The sequence below is a fragment of the Terrapene carolina genome, unplaced genomic scaffold (genome assembly GCF_002925995.2).
Source record: "Terrapene carolina triunguis isolate 2854851 unplaced genomic scaffold, T_m_triunguis-2.0 Scaffold397, whole genome shotgun sequence".
Taxonomy (NCBI): Eukaryota; Metazoa; Chordata; order Testudines; family Emydidae; genus Terrapene; species Terrapene triunguis.
Window position 1 is genome coordinate 1,256,822 of NW_020664748.1, and position 12,694 is coordinate 1,269,515.

At 56.4% G+C, this 12,694-nt stretch overlaps 1 protein-coding gene across 1 annotated transcript in view; it reads right to left on the reverse strand.

Annotated features, from left to right (window-relative positions):
- Positions 1 to 10,356, reverse strand: part of KCNN3 (potassium calcium-activated channel subfamily N member 3) — a 54,417-nt gene extending 44,061 nt beyond the window's left edge. The window contains exon 1 of the mRNA XM_024203145.2: positions 10,261 to 10,356. Within this exon, the coding sequence (XP_024058913.2) occupies positions 10,261 to 10,350 (90 nt within the window). The 5' untranslated portion in view covers positions 10,351 to 10,356. The remainder of the gene's footprint in view (positions 1 to 10,260) is intronic.
- Between the last annotated feature and the right edge of the window lie 2,338 nt (positions 10,357 to 12,694).

Consider the following 12,694-nt stretch of genomic DNA (forward strand, 5'->3'; position numbering starts at 1 on the left):
CACAGTGTGAATACACAAGCCAGAGGGCAAGAGAAAGGAAATGTAATGGCTGCCCTTCTACAGCTAGGAGATCAAGGACCAGGCCAGGTTAAGACACAGATGTGCACAGCGGGTTGAACGTTGCAGCCTAAGTGCCTGGTCCAATGTGACAGGGGGCTGCACCAGAGCCAGGAGCTGAACCCAGCTCTGCCCACTCCAGTCTAGCGCCACATTCACAAGCCCCTTCTCTTTCCCCTTAGGCTGCCATGCTATCGGCCTCGTAGCATCAGAGAGGATAAGGACCCTTAGATCATCTAGTCTGACCCCCTGCATAAGCCACTTACAGATGTTTGCTAACTGTGCATCATCCCAAACAGCCTGGACTGCCAACAAATCCTCCAGCCCTGTCCCACTTCAACTGAGCCAGAAACTCCCTGCTGAGGCTAGGGGCCGGACCTGCACCAGTGAAGGGGTTAAAGTTACTCACCCTGGAGACAGGGGAAAGGACCAAACTGTCTCCTGGGGCAGGGAGAGGGGAGTTGCTTACTAAAATAAAGAGGCAGCTGAGCATACAGTTGCCCACAGGTCACGGCCTCAAAGCAAAATAAGATGGTATTATTCATACAGCGAAACCATCACAGAGAAGAGGGGAGCTGGTGGGAGCGAGAAAGCTGAGTGTGGGAGGAGACAGGCATGGAGAGAAAATAATGTAGGTACGAAAGGAGTCCCTCCAGCTGACAGGGTGGAGGGGCAGTTGGGGATGCGTTGTGTCTCAGACAGTCCAGGACTGAGTCCTCTTTGCTGATGCATTCTGTAAAAAGCATTATGTGCAATCAACATAAATCACAATGAACGATAACAACAGGGTGTGTACCAAGCTGGTGGTGTTTGCATGAGAGCAGGTGCTAGAAGGGTTAAGTGAGGTCTGCTGATTCCCTGCTGATGCATGGGGAGGTGACAAGAAGAGATTTGGGAGTAGCGCATTAAAGAGGGGGGGGGGGATCTAGGGTGTGGGCTGGGCAGTCCAGAGGGAGGCTCTTCAGGAGTATCCAGGCCTCAGGAGAAGGTCTGAGCTGAGCTTTACGGTACCATTCAGTTTTTTTACTAGTGACTAACCGCCAGGAAGGGGTGTTCTTTTGGACCCTACACAATGTCCTGATTTTGTTTCAGAGTGAAGGGGAGAGGTACCGATTCACAACATCATCCCACAGATTGGTAATTTCCAAGCCAAGGTCTTTAAGATTCGTGGTATGGTGCGACCCATCCTGGGCAGGCTAAGCAGGGATCCCGGGCCCCTGTAGGAAGAGCTGCTAGATGGAGATGTGAGGCAAGGCACGTTCCAGACAAATGACCTTAAACAGAGGGAAAAGCAGGGGCCCGTGGATTAGCATCCACAGGAAGCTTTCGGGAGGAACATCCCTCCTGTAACTCTATATGCCACTGGCATTTGCATTAATCTCCTTAAACTGTTGCCACAACTCCCTCATGGTCCACTCTGCTAGGGCAATGTCCTTTGTACCCTTGCAGCACTGAACTTCTTACCATGTTCTGGGCGCCAGCCCAGCCTCTCCAGCTACCTGGCATCTCCTGAGGGGTGCACCTCAGACCGGCACACCCAAGGAACCAGCTGCAAAGCACTGATTGAGGGGCACTTACTGCCCATCAAACTCACTCTGCTGAAGTGCACGAAGCAGGATCCGAAGAGGCCCCAGCAGCTGTCGGGGCTGCAGATGTAGTTATCGCTGTCCACAGCGAAAGGCAAGGCCAGGTGCCTGGGGAGGTCTGTGCAGCTGGGCCCAGGTACAAGCGTCAGTTGAGTGTGAGCAAGAGTAGGAACGTGCAGCCCAGGGATGGGCAGCGCAGGGCAGTCTGTGAACGCAGCCTGAGCTCCTGTCTTGGACCAGGCTGCAAAGCTGGGGCCTGAGAACCACAGAGAACCAATGCCCAAGGCAGAGGGGTGGCAGTTATCCAGCCTGCTTGCAGGCCCTCTCCCAGAGTGCCTCCACTGGCCAGGTCTGGTGGATCAGCAGTGCTTTGGCAGGGCTCAGGGCTAGGTTGGCAGGAGCCCAGCACTCGCCCCTGGGGCCTGGCTTTCAGAGCAGCTCAGTGGAACATCAGGCCCCAGCCTCACACAGGGCCTGGGCCTGCTCCTGCACCCACTGAAATCAGTGGCAAAGCTGCTGGTGGTTGCAATGGGAGCAGGTCAACGTCTGTTATCCCACAGATTGGGAGTGAACCGACAGCTCACATGGGGGGGGGGGGCAGAGGATCTCTCCCTGCAGGACTACTTTGCTGGCTGGGCTTCACGCTGCCAGCTAGGGACAGACGCCCTTTCAGAGCTCGGCTCCAGCACAACATCCCATTCCAAGCAGAAGCAGCCACCACCCCTGATCAGACTCACCCAGGCTCGGGGCTGCTGTCACTCAGTGGAAGAGAACTGCTGCCTGGGCAGGGCAGCCCCATAAATCACCCACGTACTTCATTAAAGCCAGACCCCATGAGAAATGAAACCAGGAGCCCGGGCAGCTGCTCTTGATCTGGTTTTCTTGCCAGCTGAGCCTATAAATCCTCGGGAGGAAAATGTCTCGGTCTGGTCCTTCCTGCGTCAGCTCAAGGTAATGCTGGGATTCAGCGGCAGACGCTAGGGAGAGCGAGAAATTCCCAGCGCAGTCAGACATGCCAGGCGCCACGGGGCAGCATGAATGCAACTGGACAATGGCAGGAGGACAGCAGACCCCCTGTGCATCACACAGGGCTGACAAGGCAGGCTCTTCAGAGCAGAGACACCACGGCCACAGGATGGAGCGCACAGGCCTGTGCTCTCCATTAGCCCAGGTAACAAAAGGCCCACTCAGCGAAAGCATTCAGCCCCCCTCAGCGCCAGAAGAGCCAGGGAAGGGCAGGGCATTTAGCACTATTCTGTGTTATAGCTTGGCGTCCTTTGAGGAGCTCCCCCTCGCCTGGGTCGCATAGACCGTCAGCGGCTGGAGCAGGTTGGACAGTGCATGGCCCAGCGTGCCCAGTGACGCAGGCTAAGAGCGGGAAGAGTGATCAGGACGTCAGCTAGACACCACTGCCATCAGGCAGGAACGTTCTGCCATCTGCAGCCTTCCACCTTCGGGGCCCGTAACTGCTGACGCTTTCAGTGCTTTCTCCTGAGCATCTCCTGTTGGATGCTGCAGGCAGGATACAGGTTCCCCGGGCCAATGGTCTAATGTCACTAACCTTACGTCAGAGTCAGGCCCACTTCCAGGCCCCCTGAGCTGTTAAACCCTGGGACTCAGCTCCAGCACTCCACCGGGGGCTAAGACTTAGGAACTAGCCTATTGCTATGGCATTGCTAAGAGCTCTCGCTTGTTCCACCCATTACAACAGGGAACTCCCGCCGGCCTGGGCTCCAGCCTTCAGGAATGCCCCATTAAGCCACGATACGTTATCTAGCCAGCTTTAAACTCCGCTTAGGGAGCTGATCTGCCCAGCCAAACCAAAGGCTCCCCGAAGGAAGATGCCACCAGTCTGCTGCCTGGGGCACTGAGAACAAGACCCACGCAAAGCCCTCTGCAGTGGGAAGGAGACTGACAACTCTGTGCGGCAGCCTAGATGGCATCCCTTGGTAGGAACAAGAGCATTCCTGCTCCCCAGCCCCAGGGGAGGCCAAGAGGGGTAATCCCCATTTTCCAGCAGGCACAATGGACCCAGAGTCGACAAAAGCCCCACGTTGAGTTTCTGCCAGAGCTGGGAGGTGGACGATTAATCCTGTTTATTAGCTGGAAGTCCATTGTGCGAGGCGCTGTACAAACACAGAACAGTCCACAGGCATTACATTAGAACTCAGAAGGGCTTGGCTCCTAGACCCAGACTTTATCCACCACATCACACTGCCTTCTCTGCAGCTCAGTCCCAAACTTCATATTGAACTTCCTGACGGCAGCTCCAGGCTGAGGTGAGCAAAGACCAATACAGAAACCCAGGCTTCCAGCTGGAAAGACTTTCCTGAGGGAGGAAAAAATCCTCCAGCTGGGAAGCAATTGACAAGTGCCCTGCAGAGAGACCAGCAAGGGGCAGTCTCTCTCTGCTCCGGTGCATGGGCAAAGCTTTTCTCAGCCCCATAGTGGCTCATGCCATCCTGCCAGGGTTCACAAGACAGCATTGCTATTGGAGCGCCAGCCATTCCAAAGGGACTGGGAAATGCAGGGGGCTGAGTTTTTTGAGAACACCTAGGGGATGGGTTAACTTTCATGTGAATTTGCGCAGCTTGGAGACTCAGCCTCGATGGATAGGACTAAATCAATTCCAGTCAGTTATTAGTAAAATGTACAGGCAGCTAGAGACCAGCGTGACATCTCAATTCAGCTCTCTCACCTAGAAGTTAATGCTCAGAAAACACATCCTAACTCCATCTGGCTCTTTATTCAGCCTAAATTTGCTGTATATTTGGGAAACGGCGGATACTCTATTCCTCTTGGAGGCTAGGACTGGCTGGGAGCTGGTCAGAGAGGAGTTTTTTGCATTTTGCTGCACAGCAAGGAAAGAAATTGCTTCCTTGTAGTGGCAGATTTTACACTCCAGGCAGGAACATTTGTCACTTAGGCTTACATGTTCTTGTTTGTGGCTGACAGGAAGACACTGACGGGGGAAATTCAGAGTTTCCAAGGCCAGATGAGACCACTGTGATCATCTTATCTGACCTCCAGTACTTCCCAGCCCAGAGCCCCATCCCCAAGTGATCCCTAGAGCAGAGGTGTTAGAAAACCAGCCACTCGCCATTTAAAAGTTGACAGTGATGGAGAACCCAGCACACCCCTGGGTCAGTTGTTCCAACGGTTAATTCCCCTCACAGTTAAATATTTACACCTGATTTCCAATCTGAATTGGCCTAGCTTCAACTCCCAGCCATTGGCTCCGGTTAGACCTTCCTCTGCTAGACGGACGAGCCCCTGATTAAATATTTGTTCCCAGATAGATCCTCAGACTGGGATCAAGTCACCCCTGAACCGACTCTCTGTTCAGCTAGACAGACTCAGAGCTCAATCAGTACAACTGACCAACCAGCCCAACTGCATGCGTCTCCGCTGCTGCCTGGGCCTGTAAGGACCCAGCACCCACAGGAGAGAGTCACAAGGAGATAGGACGTCAGTCCCAGTTGGTGCTTCTGATGCATGAGCTACTAGTGCTTGGAACATGGACCTCAGCTGCACGCAGGGACCCAGGCTCGCTCCCCTGTCCTTCAAGCCACGTATCCAAGCGCTGGTCGCGATGGACTTGCAGCAATCACAGATATTGAGCAGGAAAGTCAGTATGTTAGCAGAGCGTTTTATTAACAGGAGTCAGCTGCTAGGTCAGGCTTGGGTTTCCTCCAGGTGCTCTTCGGGGAAGATCTTTTCCCCTGGTCCTTCTCTTCTGTTCCTACAGGTTGTTCTGACCCCTCAGTAGCAGAGTTTCTTTTCCCTTCACAGTTTCTCCACTCCATGCTGTGGAGGACAAGCACCGTCTCTGGCTTCCTGCTTCTCCTCTCCGAGTGCCATACGAAGCACGCATTGTTGCAGAAGGAACTTGGATTGGTTTTGTTGGGGCTGCTCTCGTTGGGTTGCTTTGAGTTTACAACCAGTAGCCTAACCCTACTGAAAGTTGCTGAGTCTTTGCTGGGCAAATATGAAAATGCCACCTGGAGATACTAGGGCCAAGGGTTGGCGCGTGGGTGCCAAACAGGCTCTTGAATCCAAGGCCTTGATTCAGTAATCAATGGGAATTTTGCCTTTGATTTCAATCAGAGGTAGATCAGACCTGTGAAGCCCTGTGCACAGCTCAAGAGGGGGACTTTGTGAACCTCTCACCAGAGAGGACAAGCAGGCCCAGGGGTGAAGCTTGCATTGACAAAGCAGCCTCAGGGGAGATTATTTCTGCAAAGGCCAGAGCGCTCCCAAATATTTGCTCTGAAATGTTCAGCTAGAGGAAAGGTCAGCAACTGCTCATTTGCCAGTCCCTCTGGTGGAGTCACAGGCCAATCTGTGCATAGCCCAGACGCCTTCTACTCCCAGAGCCCGAGGGGACCCGGGGCGTTTTCATGACCGTACAAGATGTGGGTTCCTGGGAATGCCAGGAGAAATCAAGCATCTTATCTAGCCTGAGCTAGAAGTGACCGAACATTTTTCACATGCTGCCTGTGCAGCAAAGAAAACACAAAACGGTTCCCTCAGGGCAGCAGCTTTTACACTTCTGACAGGTGCAACATTTGTCACTGAGTTCTCCACGTGCTTGGCAGTGGGTGATTGCAAAGCTGGTATGGGGGGAGGGGACCACAACTGCCAGCTGGGCCAGTTAGAAAAGTAAAGGATCTGACAGGCTGCATTGGAGGCCTAGGGACTGGGCAGCGCCTCCGAGTGCCACGGGCCTCGGCTATGGAGCAGCATCGATGGTCCCCCACAGCGCAGCTCCCTGTGGCATGCAGCCGGAGGAAGGGTTAGCCCAGGTGATTAGCACCTGGCCTGAGCACCCAGGTTAGCTCCGTTTGGGTGTGAGCAGCCACTCTGTGAAGCTGTACCAAGTTACCATGTGCCCCTGGTGCTGTGCTCCCTCAGCTGGGGCGCTAGGACTTCTGGGGGCATCTCCCATGGGGCTTTGAGCAGCTCTGATTTTCTCAGTGAATTGTGGGAGAGCTGGTCTGTCCCTGCACACACTGGAGGACTATCATCTTCTCTGCCAGGCGGGCGAGTCCCTAGCGAGAATGCAGGCTCCCTCATCCCCAGGACGGCCAGCTACCTCAGGCTGCGAGCAGCCCGTGACACCCTCAGCTGCTCTTCAGTGGTTCCATTGCCCTTCTGGCCATTTGCTTTTGGAGCCCCTGGGGCGTGGTTCTCCCCACGCAGAGCACTGCAGACTGCCAGCCCCTCTTGCAGGTAGCTGTGCTGCTGGCTCTTCTCCCTGGATTTGCACCGGAGCAACCCACTTGGCTCCCTCTGAAGAGATTGCTTCCGGCTGCAAAGTCTTAAACAACAGCACTGGGAGAGGGAGAAATTAAGCCCTAGAGATGAGGGAGGGAGGGAAGGGCAGGGGCTGCTGGTGCTCCCAGTGCAGGAGGCCTGAGTTGGCACCACCTCTACAGACACTCGTGGGCTCCTGCCACTGGCAAAGGTACATAACACTACAAATAAAATCAGAGATCTGCAGCACCTGGGCCCAGCCTGGGTCACAGGCTGGATGTTGGTGTGGATGGACCTCGGGTCCCACCCAGTCTGCAACCTCGAGGTTCCCGAACCTGGTCCCACTTTGTGGGAAGGCTCCATTTACAAAGGGCTAATCAGCGACCAAGAGACGCTACAGACACGAGCTGCAGTGCTGGAAACAGGGACAAGCCCATCAGTAGCAGGAGCTCCCGAGGGCTCTGAGCAGCCTGGGGGCCTGTGGGATTTTATAACTATGCACAAGACCTGATTAGCCAGTTACCAGCCTGTGCTAATGCTTTAGGAATGGACCCTTCATACAAAGAACCAAAAATTCACCTGCACACGGAGTGTTTTGTTCCTCAGGAGTCGGTGCCGAGCTGCAGGCTCTTGGCTCAGGCTTGGGTCTATTCCCAGGCCCTCTCTTTGCTTTCTCATTTGGCTCCCATCCTCTCCCATCAAACATTTCCATAAAGTGCCTCCTTACTGCAGAAGGGGCTTTTCTGCTCTCCCAGGAGCTGTCCTGGTTGGGCTATGACCTGAGTGTGCTGAACATGGCCAAGTCTTCAGTGAAGAAACACAAAAATGACCCCCAGAGCCCAAGAGAACCCCATCACCAATGCACAGCGTGGGCTTTGTGGCTGCTGAGTTCTGAAACCATGGCACAAGAGGCAACACTAGAGAAGGGGGGTAAAGTTAACACTGGTAACCACAGGTAGCACGGCCTGTGGGAGTAACAGCGTTCGAGCCAGGGAGCAGAACTCCATCAAATACTAGGGTTGAAATAGGCAGTTCTCTTCCATACCAAGATCAGCTGCTTCGGACAGGCCAGCTCGTCAAGGCTAAGCTGGGCTTTAGGGGACTGGCGGAGGATTGGAGCCTGCTGGGACAGAGGCTGTGGAAAGGGGGGGGTTGGTTTGCTCCCAATCTCTGTCCCTCACTGTCTTGGGCTAATGTGTGTGTTGCTCCTCCCCTTTTGCAGGGGAGCCTCATTGTGGTAGGCAGGGAGCCCCACAGTAGGCCCTTCCCAGCTAGCAAACAGGGCCCCAAGAATGTCTCCCTTTTGGGCAGAGCCCCGATCAGCACAAACGCCACTAGGCGATTGATGAACTCTTCCCGCGCCCAGCCCCATCCCCTGGGAGCAGGCGCCTTTCCCACACGGGCTCCTGGACAATGCTCAAATGCAGTGTGTGATCAGACCTTCCTGGGTATGGCTTCATCAACAAAGAAATCCACATCAATGTAACATAGCTCATCTCAGAACTTCTCCCCAGGCATAGCTGTTCCTCCCTTAGGTTTGCTCAGCCCACCCCCTAGATCTTCCTTCACCAGCCCCTGCAAGTCTGCAGTGCCCACTTACTCCTTCTCCAGCAGGCCCTGCTGATGGGGGGAGAGAGGATTGCCTGCCTGTTCAGACCCTCACATAGCGCATGTGGCAGCATCCCTGCTGTGAGGCTGAGGCGCAAAGGGTAAGCTACTCTCAGGCGGGAGCAGCCTGTGCCCTGCAGCATGTAGGAAGTGCTCCGATCCCTCCCAGCCCCTCGGATCCATGCTGACTGGAACAGCAATGCTGCCTTGTCTCCCCAGCAGATCACAGCCCTAGAGCAGGCAGGTACTAACTCCCTAACAAACGTATCTCAAAACACAGCAGCCCAGGTGCAGGTTTCAGCATTGGTCTTCAGGGCTGCTCCAGGGAAGGAGCAGGCACCAATCTAGCTCCTGGCTGTGGTGGGGCACGGGCTTCCAGCATGGGGGGGAAGGGAGCTACTCTCTCATGGTTCCCACTGGATCAGGCATTAGGCACCTGCATCCCCAGGGCTGCTCTCACTTACGCACCAGCCAGCAGGTCAGTCCCAGCCAGCAAGGCACCAAGGTGGATTGAAGCCTCTTGCTGCCCTCTCCTCTGCTGGGTACAGCACAGGATCCAGCCCTGCCCCTTCCCTCACGGCCATGTGGTGCTTTGAAGGCCGGGCTGGCTCCCCGTCTCACGGCCTGCGCTGCGCAGACAAGTTCTCTGCCCCCGAGACGCTATTCAAAGGACAGAGGGAATGGTTAATCCATTCAGAGCTAGCCTGAGCCCCCTGCAAGGCATGAGACCCGCTCAGCTGGAAGTGAGGCCTGGCATGCATGGGGGTCCCTCATCTTCCTGCAGCACCACATGCGATACCGCAGCCAGCCTGGAGGCAGGGCTGAGAGCAGGGCGGGCCCAGCCACTTGCAGCTGGACAGCTCCCAGCCAGAGCAGCCTTGGTATCTCCCTGTGTCAAACAGCAGAGAACAGTCACTCTCCCGGGAAGCCTGGTGGGAAGGACCATTAAACCAGAGCAGCTGGGGCAGAAGGTGGTTTCCCAGCCCCTCCACTAGCAAAGCTCCCTCCCAGCCCAGCCGACTCACGGCCTGGCGCCAGTGCAGGAAGTTTGCTTTTCCAATCACCTTTCTTCAGTTTTTCACACAGACATCTTCCCTGCAGGCTGGGCCGACCAGGGAGCCAGCAGCTGGCTGTCAGTTCAACGAGGCCAGCGATGTGATCACGCTGGGGTGGGCAGGGAGGTGAACCCCCCACTCCAGGCACGGCGGGATGAACCCTGCTGCATGCGGAGACTGGGACCATGAACCCTGCTGCGCCTGCTCAAGGATCATGCCGCTCTTGGATTCCAGGGCCGAGAGCTTCTTTCCACGGCCTCTACCTCCCACAGAGCAGCAGCAGGGCTCCTGCTGGGCTGCGAAGGCTGGAGAAGGGCATTGCCGCTCCAGAGGCCCTGGGCTAGTGCAGCTCGTGTAGCGCCCAGACGGGCTGCAGGTGTCCTCTGGGAACGAGCCAGCCCGTCTGGCTCAGTTTCTCCGGAGACCCTTGCCCTTCCCGTCTCGGCACTGAGCGGCTGCAGGAGGGGCCTGCGCTGCACTCTCAAACGAGGCTCAGGGGGGTGATCTCTGCAGCATCCCTGTCACTCATGTCCAGCACGGATGGTGCAAATCCACTCCAAGGGGGACATTCAGCATTACGTCCCCCAACACACACACACGGCTTCATCACGACCACAAACGCAGACACGCCTGGAAAGGTGCCTGGTTCTCCCCAGGATTCTCCCCTCTGGAGGAGCTCCCACCCCAAGGGGACCTACCTGCACTTCCCGCGTGTGGTAGGCAATGATCAAGCCCAGCAGGATGACGGTGGACAGGCTGATAAGGCATTTCAGGGCCAGAGAAAACATGGACTCCTGTAGGACAAGGAAGGAAAAAGCATTAGGGGAGTGAGGGCCAGGAAGGGGTCACCCCATCCCCATCCCACCGAGACATATGGGAACTGGGTCCATGGGCCAGGGCAGACGGGAATGCACGGGCCTTGGAGAAAGCAGAATGCCTCCATCGTTACAGGGGAAGCTGCGGGCACATGGATCACACAGAGCAAGGCATGAGGTGGAGGCATCTGCCCACCCCACCCCTGTTCCTGAGCCTGGAACATCAGCACGTGCGCTACCTTACCCCCCCCCCCCACACACACACACACTGCAGGCAGCTTCCCAGAGACACCTGCTATCTGGCCCCTCCCCACAGCCTCAGCCATGACTGTACAGCTCCTCCAAGCGCTCCGGCGCCGCAACCCCCCTTCTCCCCATCTGGAGGTCACTCCCACTCAGTGATGGGCCACCCAACCGAGAAGAGTGGGGGCCGAGCACAGGGTGCCCCAGCTGAGCATACTAAACAACAATACCTGTGCCTTCGTGTCCCCTTCTGCCCCAGGCCCTCCAAGTGCGTCACAAGCACTAATTCATCCTGCCCCCTTTTCTCAGGGCAAACTGAGGAACAGACGGGGTGAGTGACTCACCCAGAGCCACATGGCAAGTCAGCGACAGCTGGGAAGAGAACCCAGGAGTCCTGATCCCCAGTGCCCTATTCTAGCCACTAGACAACACTGCCTCCAGGCCACGGCAAGAACCTGAGACTGACGCTCCCTGCAGTGACCACTAGATACTGCTCCTCGGAGAGCTGGCAGCCACAGGCGCTCAGCTCGTCTGCGCCCCTCGGCGCTGCGAGCGCGCCACGTTCCTTTGGGAGAGTGCACGGCACCCCAGCACCCAGGCCATCTGGCACCGTGGCAGGAGGGGTACAAGCGGCCGCCGGGGCGCAGCTGGTGAGCTGGGCTGACAGCCCAGGAGCAGGACGGGGACTCTGCAGCCAGGAGAAATGAGGCAGCCAAATCAGAGGTTCTTTGCAGATGATGCGATGGGGGCTCAGAGCTGGGACGGGCCATTGTGGACGGCCCCTCTATCTCACTGCACCAGCTTGACCCCACCCCACAAAGGTGCCCCTCGCCCTCAAACTGGCCATTGCCCCACCCCACACAGCCACCCCCGGCTGCGGATTCACTCCTAATGGAGTTCAGGCAGCTGGTGCCGACAGTGTGGCCCAGTGCCTGGGGAACAGTCAATACTGTTTATATGTGAGCACTGGATGCAGCCTCACAAGTTACTGGCCCCCAGCCGTGTGTTTTACAGCAGGAAGTCTGAGGCTGTAATGACACAATCCATCAGCATGAAGGGACACATCAAACCACCACTTCTTGGCTTGTTTTTGCTGTTGCAATTGGGAGGAAAAAAGACAGCTCCAAGGCCCCCAAGTTGAAGCCTCAGCGTATGAACGACAAGGTGTGGGAACAGAGCCTGGAGACCCTTCCCATCACATACATCCACCCAGCAGGGGCCATTGGCGGAACTGCTGGTGCACAGGACACAAAGGTTAGTGCAAAGCTGGTGCAGTGGGTAGGATGCTGGCCTGCGGTCTAGTCCTTGCTCTGCCGCAGAGGCCCTGGGTCAGTCAGTCTGTTCTGTGACTCAGTTTCCAGTCTGTAAAATGGGGACATCCCTTCCTTCCTGCACAAGGCTGTGAAGATAAAGGTGCTCGCACACGACACCACTGCAGACTGTACACCTACCAGCATGTGAATGCCCGAGCTCAGGGGTGAAAGGTGCTGACTGCATGCCCCCATGCTGGCAGGAAGGCCCGAGGAATAGGGGCCCAGTGGGCAGTGCCCCAATCCTGCTGAACGGACTGTGCCACCAAGGTTAGCAGCTTCCTGAGACCAAGGACCCAGCTGATCTCAGTCACACAAGCAACAGAATAGCAATAGTAGATCCCCTCTCGTGCCTTCCTCCAGGGATCTCAACCCTCCTGCTTCAGGGCACGAGCCAGCCTCTCACTGGGGGTCAGGAGGGAACTCCCTTGGGGGCAGATTACCACATCACTGGGGGGTACCTTGCACCTTTGAAGCAGGTGGCACAGGCCAGTGAGATGGGGACTGCCCAGCCCAACACTCCCTGTCACTAGGGTCTCAAAGCTCCACCCCCTGGTGGGAGGGAAGTACTATCGATCTCCTCTTTACAGCTGTGCCAGCACCCTACTTGGCTACAGAGCCTGACCCCAGGCAGCCCACGCAGCAGCTGCTGCACACCAGGCCCCCCATCCAGGCTAGTGACAGCAGCCACACGGCTGTATCACGGAACAGAGGCCAAGGGGACCAAGAAGACTTACAGAACAGGTCCCTCAGGGCCACCACCA